The sequence below is a fragment of the Pelophylax lessonae genome (assembly GCF_965119305.1).
Source record: "Pelophylax lessonae genome assembly, chromosome: 4".
Classification (NCBI taxonomy): domain Eukaryota; kingdom Metazoa; phylum Chordata; class Amphibia; order Anura; family Ranidae; genus Pelophylax; species Pelophylax lessonae.
Window position 1 is genome coordinate 145,750,507 of NC_138771.1, and position 13,120 is coordinate 145,763,626.

The window sequence follows — 13,120 nt, forward strand, 5'->3', positions numbered from 1 at the left end:
GTGATTGTCCCAGACATCTTTTTGGAAGAGGTAAAGAAACAGTTCAGTGCTTTATTTTTGTCTCCATTACCGCCTCACTAATGTACACTTGGCCTTGTCCATACTCTGTAGTAACAAATCTATTATAATATGAACCAAGAAGACTCCAGCCTGCAGTTACTGAAGTGGAGGTAAACACTGATAAAGCATTTCTTCACTCCATTTTTGACAGGATCTACAAGCCTTTTAATGGTCTACTATGTAGCTCTGTTCTACTAAACTGCAACTGACTGCAGTATATCTTTGACTGCACAAAATTGTGTAATCTTGATACAACTGGCATAGCAAGTTCACTACCACTTGTTCAGTACATTCACTACCACTTGTTCACTACATTCACTACCACATTCACTACATTCACTACTACATTCACTACATTCACTACATTCACTACTACATTCACTACATTCACTACCACTTGTTCACTACATTCACTACCACATTCACTACAGTATGTTGTAAGTTTGTAGTGACATGTCCCAGTCTCACAATAGCATAATGGAGAACTTGCTCATGCATCAAAGTAATTACTGAGCCTCCACTACTGTGAACGTCATTTGACCATAGCATGTTGGAAGGAGGGGGCCCCATGGTGAATAGAGAAGACGGTAAACTGCAGGGTCAGCAGACCTTTGTTTTACATCACATGTCACTGACATACATTGCGCAGTTGGCAATGAACACAACATAACCCAGTTATATAGCCAATTTTACTCATTTACATTATAGTTCAGACAATGAGATTAAATCCTGTCTCCTATTTACTATCATTATTACTTTTAGCTCCATGCACACTGTAAGCTAAAAAAAATTTCAGAAAACACTGGATGAAAAAGGCTCATAATAGAGTTTTTGTGCCAGGTTTTAGCAGCAGGTAGGAGCATTCAGCATTTTTTACTGGCAAATCGCTCCCAAAAACGCATTAAAAAAAAAAGAAGCTGAGGCTTTACCCTCCCTGGCGGTATGATTATGTCAGGAATTATGTACCAAAAGCGGTACAATTTTTTGCATGGAAATTTGGCGTTATGTATTATAGGCCTACAATTCTTACTAATTACTGACTTAAACCTGACCAAAACAAGACTCTAGTAGACATCCCAGATGTGATAAATTTGAAACACAAACGCATGAATTATAATCTAATCAATAATATAATTTTATTATATAATATATAATATAATATATATATATATATATATATATATATATATATATATATATATATATATATTATATGATAAAATTATATTATTGATTAGATTATAATTCATGCGTTATATATTATATATATATTATATATATATATGTGTGTGTTTGTGTGTATATATATATATATATATATATATATATATATATATATATATATAATATAAATGTTATGTGTTTGTGTTTTGTGCAACATTTGAATTTCCCTCCCAGTTCCGCTCCCATGCACCATTGCTGCTGCAGGGAACGGAACCAGGAAGTCATCACACCGACGGACGAGTGGCAGGGATCTCGGCTGGCGATCACAGCAATGGGAGATCATCACTGGATCGCCAGGAGAAGGTAAGGAACACAGCTGCACGCTCTGCACATCTACCCCGAGCGTGACTCGGGGATACCGATCCTAGCATAAAAAATCCACCCCGAGTCACGCTCGGGGATACCGCTAAGGGAGTTAAAAAACACTTTTAGACTAAAATAGTGTGCATCGACACATAGGATAACACTATTTGCTTCTAATGTAGAAGCAGAAAAACAAAATGCTCAAAAGCTGCTGCTAGGAGTGTTTTTTAATCTATTGTGCATGGAGCATTATCATTGCTGCTAACATATACCAAGCAAAGGTGATTAGAGAAAAAGGTATCCTACCCAGTCTAGAGTCATATACATTTTTACAGTATGGTCTTACATGACAGCAAGCATTTTTAAATTGTATTTAGTAGTCTGCCAGTCCCCATAACAGTACTGAAACAGTTACCTGTGCCTAAGCTTTGGACATTAAGGGTTTTCTCACACCAGATGCATTGTGGCTGTGCTAGAAAATTGCCTTGTTTAATTTTGACATTTCAATAAATGTAGCACCCTCCTAGGTAGGTGCTAGAGAGTGAATATCATTTTTGGCTCTGTCTGCCTATCAGAGGGGCAGCAGGCAAATCTATATTGCTTTATGCCTACCAGAGAGCAGGATCTGTGAGTTTGATCTGCTCATTGTGCTCAGTGTGTCATTTATTGGGTCTAGATAGTGTTTCACACTGGTCCAATAGGGAGGCATGTTGGACAGTGGGAGGAAACCTGACCAATGGGTACACAGGCCTTGACAGTCCCAGTGATTGGCAAAGACTGGCTGTCTCAGTGCATTATGGGATACTGTATAAAAGCCAGGGGTCTTTGGCTGGTGAGCAGAGTCCCAGAGGGAGGGTGGAAGCTGCCTTCTCTTCTATAGTGGTGGCACGTAGTCACAGGCAGTCGGCCTTGGGGATCAAAGGAACGAAACTGAACCCAGAGATCCAGGAGAACTGACTAGAGGGGAAGAGACACTGGAGACCCTCGAAAAACAGTATCATAAGTACAGGGGATCGTGTCAATGGGACTGACCTGAGGGGGGCCACCCTGGAGTAGGATAGTCAGAGGACAGGTGTCAGTGTGTCAAGTGAAAGGGGATACTAGGAGAGTTTTCTGAAGAGAATTAGTTCATCAAGTCTTCTGGATAGAGACTTAATCTAAATTCACCTAGTGGCAAGGTGAATCAGCAGCCTGGCTGCATCATCAGATAGGAGTCCTCAAATCTTGTGAATAGTTAATCTGGAGTATTCCACTATTCCCTTCTAAGATCCCTAATTTAAATAAATCAACCAAAACAACTACAAACCCCTGGACTGATCATAGACTGAGCCAAGAAGTAAAGTGTTAAATTATGACTGTCAGTGTTGCTAACTGTAACCCAGGGGGACCTGAAAGTGTGATATCCAGCAGTCCTCAAGGGGGCAGTGCTACATAAAGTTAAGACAAAAAAGGTATTCAGAGTGACGAGCTAATCACATCACATTACATTGGACTGCATACATGGCAGACCAGCGCAGTGCAGTGTGGTTCTGGTGTGAACAAGCATTTTTATATTCTTAACAAGCTTGAAAACAAGCCCTCACCTGTAGCTGCATGTAATGTAAAGTAACTAGTTCTCAAGATCATCATCAAAGATCAGAACAAAGACCCTAGAGTTGGTTTTCATTCAGTTCCTAACAGCTTATAAACACCTGCTGATTGTTTACATGAGAAGGCTTGTTCTCTGCCAATGATCTCATGCAATAATAAAGGAAAAAGATAAGATTTTTGAGCCTCTGTTGTGATATTTGAAAATCAAAACCACCAGCATTTTTTTATAATGTGCAAGTGTGCATAGCATAATTGTACATTATGGGCATGCAATCCTCTGGTTTTACCTAGCCAAGGGGATATCCAGCTGTTTTATTTACTGGAACTCCATTTGGAACAGCGGAACATCCTTTGTTGACACCGGAAGTCCTTTCACGATCTCAGACTTAAGGGCGGAAGTGACGATGCGAGGCATCTCCTGTCTCAGTTGACGTCCCCGTTAGGAGGAAACGCGTCACAGAGGAGCGCCGCATCGTCACTATCATTTGCCGCGGTCTGCGCTGCAGGCAGCCGCGGTCTTCACATGTACCTCTTGGATGTTTATTGATGCCTCTGATGGGACTTCTTTTGTAAGTGTTACCCTTTTTATATATTAAAAAAGTTTGAGGATAATACACTATTAGTCGATTCTTTTCCTGCATGTTATACCATGAGGATCTATGTCTATACTAAAACAACCAGAGGTAACCTATCCAGCCCTATGCCAGGAGGAGAGGAGGATATCTATTTCCAGCTGAACTACTTTACAAGCCCTCATATTATATAGATCTGGTAAGAGGCTTAGCTGACCCTCTCCTGTTTTAGGAGAAGGGTGGCTGATACTCTCCTTCCCCACACCCTAGCATGAGAATTTCCACCGTGGATCTGGTCATTCACACGCCCTTTTGTTTTTCACTCTGGTAAGGGAGTCAGCCCATTATCGGTAGTGGGATAATCTGCACATCCAGTTGCTGTGGAATTTTTCACCTGGAGCTACACTGAGTGTGTTCTGTTTTACCACAAACTTTATTTGGACTATGCACCTTTTGCACAGTTGAATTATTTTGTCCATTCGTTTTGCACCGAATATGCCATTGGCTGCTCATTGATCAGTCATCTTTTTTTGTTCTTACACTGGTTTATTTGGTCAGTTATTTATTGTGTTTTTCACCCACGGATTCAGTTACCTTATAGGTGATAGATCCTTGTTTTGTACTCAACGAATTGTCTGCTCATTATTTGTCATTTGTTTGATTTAGAGCTATATTAGTTTAGCGCACCTGATTTTATTACTTCATCACATTTTCCTTATTTTGGATCTAAGGTTGCAGCTTCACTATTTTATCTCCTGCGCACTTTTTATATTCACATATAGTAGTGCTCTTACGCTATAGAGACAGGAATTCTTTAAGTTCTGGTATAGTGCATTTTAAATATTGTTTAATAGAAAAGGAAAAAATGTTTACAAAAAATATATATTACAACAAAAAAGAGACAATAGTAGAACAGCAAAACAAAATGGATTAATATTAAAAAATTACTTAACAAAGTCCTAGGTTCTTTGGGTTCCGGCTGAGTTCAGTAAATAAAGCATAAATTGATGATTTAAGGAATGGGAAGGAGTGCTGAAATATTTTCTAATACATATCAGTTTTCTGCATGTGGTCATATTTCAGTTTTAATACATGCCACAAACTAGTAACATATATTTTATCAAGCCATGTGCTCTCATGAGTTGAATAAAAGCAAACCAGGTATTTTTTCCTATGTGTATTCACCATAGGAGATGTAATGGGTCTAAACTCAGATATATTCTCATTTTTCATGTCGTTTTATCAGATCAGGATTTATAAGGTATGTGTAAATTTTCCTCTGCAATACCCACACAGGAATGTAGAATCCATTAAAGGATAAGTGGGGCCAAAGCTCTTTGGCCAAAGCTCTCATCTGCCAAAGGGTAAAAGCAATCTCCTTAGGCAGTTGGAGGCATCATGACTTGATTTTTTCTCCTAGAAAAGTATGGAAATTAATTGATGGCCAGATAGTCTCTATCCCTTATTCCTTGGACAATATCTGCATCCTTGGCCAACCATAATCAATAAATTAAAGAGATATTAAAGAGTTTGCAGTAACCAAAATCTTCTGCCCAGATTTTACTCTTTGACCTAACTGCTGTGAACCTGCTTGGCTGCTGTGGGTTAGTGCACTTTGCAAGTCATCATTGGTCTTTGTACTGACTCTTTTAATAAGTCTGTATCTGCATCTTCTGAGTAAGATAGAACTGCATTTGCCAACTTTTTTCCTTTTCCTTTATTTTTAAATAACAAAAGGTACTTTGATACGTAGGACATGCAGTATGTGCAATATTTCTTTATTATTATGAATTACAGCAGACAGTGACAATAAATAATCTAAACTAATGTTTAAGTTAAATAGTTCTAGGTTTCATTATTCATAAGTTACTATTTACACTACAAGTATCAATAGATGCACACATCCACTCCAATGCTGGTCATACACAGTACACTGTTTTGACAATTCCAATCAGTTTCATCCAGCAAATAACCACGCAAACAACTAAACAGATCAATTCAACCTACTACTTACCATTCCTGCCATAAAAATATAAATATATAAAACCATTGGTGGTAGGTTGATTTAATCTGTGGAGAGGTATTTTACTATCAAAAACTGGGTGACAGTGGCTGAAATTCCCAGAAAATTGCAGTATTTGTGGCCATTGAGGAAACAGCTTGTCCACATAATAACAGTCATACAATGTGACCATATGGGATCCATTTAAAGAACTGTAAACTAATTTCGAATGATTAGAAACTTCAGCTACAGGCATATTTAGACACAAGTTTCACATGTTACATGACATCCTTTTTTCTGGTATGCCTATTTGTACCTAAAATGGATCATAACATAATAATAAGCTGCACTTAGCTTTATTAATAATACAAACAGTACATATTGTCAATTATATCATTGTTTGTACAATTAAGGGCATTTTAACTTGCATATGTGTAGCATAAAAGTGTATTAAAGATGCATATGGGACACAAACCAAAGCATTTGTCTCTCAGAAATAACCGTAAAGTAACCTGTTTTATGTTTTGTTTCATATTTTAAGTACATTTTTCTCCAGATTTTTTTGTAATATGAACATGCTCTATTTAAAAACTGTTCTTAGTAATCTGATGTATCCAGCATGTGACACTGTGAAAGTTATAACTTGCCTTAGGTCTGTATAATAGATGTGTTTCTACCTGTTGAGCATTGCTTATAAGCTTGTCATACACTCTCTACCTATATTTGGCTTTCCTAATGAATTTGGAAACGTTATATGACCTACATGTGGAATGCTTCGCTCCCAGTACAAATGACCCAGACACACTAGGAATCATATGCAGTCTATTTACTAAGCAGCATATTTGACACTATTTGGTAAATCGACATCCCAGGCCTTTGAGGAGTCATGTGCGGTCTTTTGGTTCCTTGGTCCAGAAGCTTCACCCAAAGCTATGGGGGTTGCTTAGCTGAATTGGAGACTCCTCCTTTCCCATTTGTCCCATCAGTTGCCAAAAGCGATGATTCAAGTTCTGCACTTGACAAGTTCCCAAAGAGCAGCCAACGCGCATTAGCTTAGGATGGTGTAAGCGGCGAGCACGTCTCCGTTTCCTCCGCAGGGATTGAAGGTGCATCTTCAAATCAGTGACTGCTGGGAAGAATAGCGGTTGAGTTGTTGCAGGTGCTTCAACCAGGTGCTTTTCCCTCTCGTGAGGCTCTCTAAAAGGACAAAAGATAGAGGAAACTAAATTCATCATCACAGAATAAATAGTTTATTTAGTTATACTCATACTAAGTACCCCATTGACCTCAACTCCAAAACCCAATATTTGAACGTGGCCTGCTCGCTTTATCAATTATTTACAGGCTCTCACTTTCAGAGCTTCTCAACCTGAGGGTACTTCACATAGTATCTATGTCTTTTAAAGCAAAATTAGAGGAGTAGTTAAACATGTAAGCAGGCGATAAATCCTATATAGAACAGTTTAGAAAGTAATGTTCGAAAATCACTTATTCTGATATAGAGGGTACTGGTATGCTGCAACAACAATTACGGGGGTTCTTGAAATACACACTGACAAACAGTTTTAGGCAAACAATGTCTAACAAAACAGAAAATGTCATTTGACTGTGAACAGTTTATTTAGATAACGTACAGAAGTATAAATTGCTATTTATTTATTATTTAATAAAATGTGGATAAAGGATGAAATTTCAGGCCATTTAATGTACTATTTTTCATTTTTTGTCCTATATTTGATCATCTTTCAAACGGACAGTTCCATTCCTTATTTATTTTGCTTTCACCAGTTACTGGGGCTGATGTACTAAAAGCAAAGTGGATGTTTACTTTGTAAAAATGAATGTTCACTTATACCTTTGCTCAAAAACAGCGCTAACCTGTAATAATCAAACATAGCTATGTATACCACATATAAGTGCAATTATTTGTTCGATCACTTAAAGTGAAAAAGTGCAAATAGAAAAATTAAAAATAATAAACATTTTACTATACAAAAAGAAACAGTCCACAAAAAGTACAATCCCATATACACAATCCTATACCCACAGTTGATCCAGAGGAAGGTGAAAAAACCCCAGCAAAGCATGATCCAATTTGCTACAGCAGGGGAAAAAATTCCTTCCTGATTCCCGAGAGGCAATCGGATAAGAGAGTTGTCCTTATCTACTGTGAATAGTTCAAGTTGGGGTATCCCACTATTCCCTTCTCCAATTTCAGTTCAACAATAAATACCAAAAATCAAAACCCCTGGACTGTTTATTGAGTAACGAGCAACTGAGAGTAAGGATGCATGAGTGAACTGTCCCCTAGTGACTGTCTGCAGGTATTAAGAGGAGACCCAAGAAGTCATCATACAGTAAACCCTACGAGGACAGTGCTACACTAGTTATTTTCTTTAGAATAAGGATACAGTCTAAGTAGAAAAGGCTTTCTTCTGCCAGCATTCTGCAGAGAAGATACCTTGTGATCTGTGTAGAAGCAGTGGTCTCTTGGTAGAGGTCTTACACATCCCCTCTGCAGAGCTATAGGTCTAGTGAGTCAGACCCATAGCTCTGCAGTCAGCAAAGCTTATACTCCCTACTGAATGGAAAGCTCAAGCTCTGACCAGCAAGGGTGTATCAGACCTCTATAGTAAGGTAGAGAGCAAGAGGCTCTGTATGAGACCACTGGTTCAACTGGTTCCACACACACAGAGTAAGGGTCTTTCTCCACATCATCCTGGCAGGGGACAGGCAGGCAATCTACACCGCAATGCGTAAGCCCCAGATAACAACACCACACTGCCTATGTGCTGCAGTGCTTCATCAATAAGCTGGCTGCAAGAACCCGTAAGAAACAGCTTATGGTCTGATGATATAAAATATGGTGGCACAGGACCCAACACATAGCATGGAAGTGGTGGATTACACCAGGCAATGCTGAATTTCCAGGACGTGCGAGTATGTTTTTGAGGACAATCCAGCAGAAGAGGGTAAAACTGTATGGGGGGAGTGAATTTTCTTAAAAAAAAAACCTCTGTACACAAAGGGAGAAAGAGAACTCCTGGAAGATAGTGCTCATGGAGGTAAGGAAACCAAGTACTGAATAGTGTCAAAGCAAAAACATTAACCACTTAGTCATTGCTTTGTCCATGTATGTCTTTTCTTTTTTTCATTGTAGTTATATTTTTATATACACTGGCTTTATGAAAGCAAGATTTGATTGTTTTCTTGTTCAAATAAAATTTCCCTACTTTTTTGTTAACTTTCTTGTGAAAGGAAGAATTGTTATCTGCAGATTCCTATACAATAGTTATGACTGCCAGTACAGCTGCAAATACAAAATTCCCCACTAATAAAGACCACATACAGTATATCTGTAATAGTGGAACCATTCTGTTGTGTGAAGAAAGTAACTTGAATATTACAATAATGAAATACAGCGAATTATGGCCATTTCCTTCCCTTTTTTTTTTTGGAAAATCATTATTTTATATCTAGCACAGATACGATTAAGTCAGCAAAACAAGCTTATCATAAACATGTTTTTCTTGTGCATGGCATTTTTGCACTGTGATGAAATAATTAATATTGACACTGTTGCACCACAAATGAATGGTATAGTAAACTCTGTTCATGTTAACATGAATCTGAGGTGTTGTCATTTTGGATTCACCACATTAGGCAGACATTGACAGGCCTCTTGCCACTGATATCTGATGACATCCATGTGCTTTTACCCCTTCCAACACCAGGTTATGTGCTTTTTTGCCAGTATTTCCATACCAAGCAGGTGTAGTGTATGAAGCTGTTCTCTGATATGTTTCTTTTATTGCACCATAATATAGCTCATTTGCTATAGCACTATTTAAAAAGAGGATGATTTAATAAAGCAGTGGAAAATGCTCTCCTAACAATGAGATTGTTCACTTAGCTAACTAGACCTCAATCTTCCAATCAAGTACAAGGCAAAATCCTATTTTACATTCCCCTGCACATGGCTAGGTATTCAAAGTGAATATAGCTCATGATATTTAATAACCAAAGTAAAGTATCATCTAATTTTTTAGTAAATCAGCCCCATGAACTTATCTACAGTTTATAATTTTATAGAAATGGATTCATAATCCCCGTCAGCATAAATATGTAGGCAGGTGCAGTCTACTTTCTCTACTGCAGGTGGCGCTCACCCACAGATGCATTGCACAGAAAGAGAAAGTCAAGAGGAACATGGTTCCTCAATGGGTTCCAGGGTCACTGGGGAAGCAATTCGGTTGGAAGCCTATTTGAGGCCCTAGCTCCCAGGCTTAGTGCACATTTTGCTTGTGTATAATGTGAGGACAGGTCTGACAGGGACAGTGATTAGCGGCAGGGAGATGAGTAGGGAAAGTATAGGGACACAGCATCCTTCTGGACACCTCCCCATTTGGGCATGGCCCGGCCAGGCCGCATTCCACCCCTCAAGACAGACGCTATTGGCACATCTTAGACCTGCTCTGCTACACATTGATGACATTGTCATGGATGTTCCCGGACGGATGCCTTCCCACCGGGTTTGTTGTGAATTGTTGGATTCTACTTTAAGGCAAGGTTCATCTGTGCAAGTGGTTTCCGGCAGCAGGTGTGCACTTGTACCCTCAGACGCAACCATCCATACGGAAAAACGTGCTGCACGGGCGGCCATTAATCCTAAAGGCACGCTGCACACATGGGAAGTCACATCCACAATGGGAAACGCACTGCATTTGCGGTTCCTGTGCAGGCTGTTGTGTCAGAAATGGTGCAGAGACCTTTTTAACTGCATTTCTGGAGGCATGGCAGCCCATTTAAATGAATGGGCTGCTGTGCCCACGGAAAACGCGTCTCACAGGGCTGCATAGCTGTGAACCCAGGCCGCATAGATGTAAACCCCTCCACAAACTGATTACATTACAGTAATACAGTGTGATATTAGGCTAGGTTCACACCTTTGCCTTTCCTCTTTTTATGTGTATTCATGCATTATTTGTTTATCATATTGGCTAATGAAAAACTATTAGCCTTGTTTTAATTTTGCCATTGCTGCAGCATCATCACCACGGCATGTGTACAGCCATGAGTGGCACTATGTTTAGTGTTCAGGTGGGTATTTGAGGTGCAGTAAAATTTTAGCTTAACTGCCTGTTTTCACTGCCTCCTGGCTGAATGTGTGAATGAACCCTTAAAAGAACTAGTATCGGAGCCATCTCATTTAGCATACCTCTAGTTAGTTAACTGTAAGGATGGTTATGGAAGCAATAACATCAAATGAAAAGTAAAAACTGGTTGGTTGCTATGAGCAACAACTCTGTCTTTATTTCCATTCTCCAGTTTTGACCAGCCCCAGGAGACTTAATGAACTGTTAATCCCTACTTTCTTGGCCTTTCTTGTAGGGGAAAGAGACTGACATCCAGCTGAAACCAATATATTAGCAGATCCTGTATGAAGGTTGCCTTAACTCTGGCCTCAGCTGACTTTAAGATAGATGCAGCGGGTGGAAGTCTCATTAATATTTTTAAAATATATATAGTTACCCCTCTCATTTGTTGCGGATATGTGTCTTTTATCACAAATATGGAGAGACAGATGCCAACCTAGTAAGAACATTCACATATAGAAGTCAAGGGTTACAAAATACCCAAAACAAGTCCAAGTGCCAAACATTCTCTACAGTACCTAAAATACTTTAGGGTCTGATCAGAAACCCTAACAGACCTAGGGAAAGCATAAACAGAGAAGGACACGGGGTGCAGGTAAGTTACCAGGACTGATGGAGTAAGGAACACATCACAGCTGACCAACCACCGTCTGGTCGTACAACCAAGCTAGTGAAGCAGGTACGCTCATGATATACGCATATACTTTCTGAAAAGATGGTTTGTTTTTCAAAATACTGTATATTTAAAGGCTTGGATGGATGGTGAATGACTGATGGCACACAGAAGTCTGTTCAATTACAGTTGTGATGATGCCATACCAGACTACATGCTTATGATCTGGCAGCCATCTAAGAAAATCATGACCTAAGATAAAGACTCCCATTGGCTGGTATTACCCAGCATCTGTAATAACTTGAAAATATAAGGAGGGCAGAGATCTGTCACCTATTTATGCCTTTGGCAGTAAACTTGTATGACACCAAATTCTTTCTCCGGTCAGCATTACAAAGCAAAACTTTTCATGCAGAAATGTGGTGCTTAAACATTCAGGCAATGGTGCATCATTGCCCTATTGATATGGTAATAGAATCATAAACTATATAGTGATATACTAAAATCTTCCTGTCTTGTCTGTAGTTTGGAAGTTTTTTTGTTTAGAGTTTGGAATGTCTTTCTGCTTATCATTTAATGTATTGGCACTTTATAAGTTAAGGATAATAATAACAGTTCTAATCTAAAATTGTTTAATTGCATGTTTTAGATGAAGGGTGCAAGGTAATACATTGTACAGCTACACAGCAATATTCTGATTCTTTCTCTCCCGTGTTCAGAGGTTTTGTTGACCCTAGAGATTTTCTCATTGGATTTAATCAGTTGAACTGGTTTTCTATTCCTCACCTTCCAACCCAAATGGAATGCATAACTTTGGGTGGAGTTCTTTTTTTTAATAAATATTAACCAATTGGAACTGGCCTATTTACTGAAGAATTCGGAATAAGATATATTGCTCTTTATCTTACAAGATACACATGCTAAGAAAAAAAAGCTTCACCTGCCATTGCTGATCTAAAAAATAATAGTTTCCTAACTGACAAAATTATTAAAAAAGACGATGGCCTATTTCTTAGTACAGATTTCCTTTAAATGAGGACAAAAGGGTTTGATTATAAATCAGCAAATCAGCATAAAGCCATTGAATCCAGGTTTGAGAACTCTAGCACCTGTTTTAGTACAACAGTTAGTATGATAAGAGTTTGACAGATGGAACTACAGAGTTTGCAGTAAGCAAGGTAAGGTGGCCTAAAATGCAAGGGGACCGTTTTTTTGTCTCATACAATAGCAGTAGCTAGATCAATACAGTAAGTATGGTGTAGAAGTAGCAACGTGCTCATCAAGGCATCATTTACATTTCTTATGACAGGAATAGATATTCAGATTACAAGTTAAAGTGATTGTACACGATCACCTTGTAAAACAACCTACTTCGTTTTAAAATTCAAACGGAAGGCAAAAATATGTGTATTGTTCATAAAAGAAAAAAAAAAAACATAAATACCTTTTTTACTCCTTTTTTATAAGTGATCACATTCCCTCTGTTCTCAGCTGCATAAGATCTGGGGGAGGAGAAGCAACAGCACACTGAGCTTCATAGTGAAAGGCTGTGCAGGTAATGTGTGTCAGGACAAGTCTGATCTTTGGAGGAGAGCAGACT

The 13,120-nt window shown here is 38.7% G+C and overlaps 1 protein-coding gene across 1 annotated transcript in view; it reads right to left on the minus strand.

The window, feature by feature from the left end:
* Positions 1–6,562: 6,562 nt before the first annotated feature.
* The window catches only part of ADM2 (adrenomedullin 2), a 40,124-nt gene continuing 33,566 nt past the window's right edge, over positions 6,563–13,120 (minus strand). Inside the window, exon 3 of the mRNA XM_082255652.1 lies at positions 6,563–6,948. Within this exon, the coding sequence (XP_082111778.1) occupies positions 6,672–6,948 (277 nt within the window). The 3' untranslated portion in view covers positions 6,563–6,671. The remainder of the gene's footprint in view (positions 6,949–13,120) is intronic.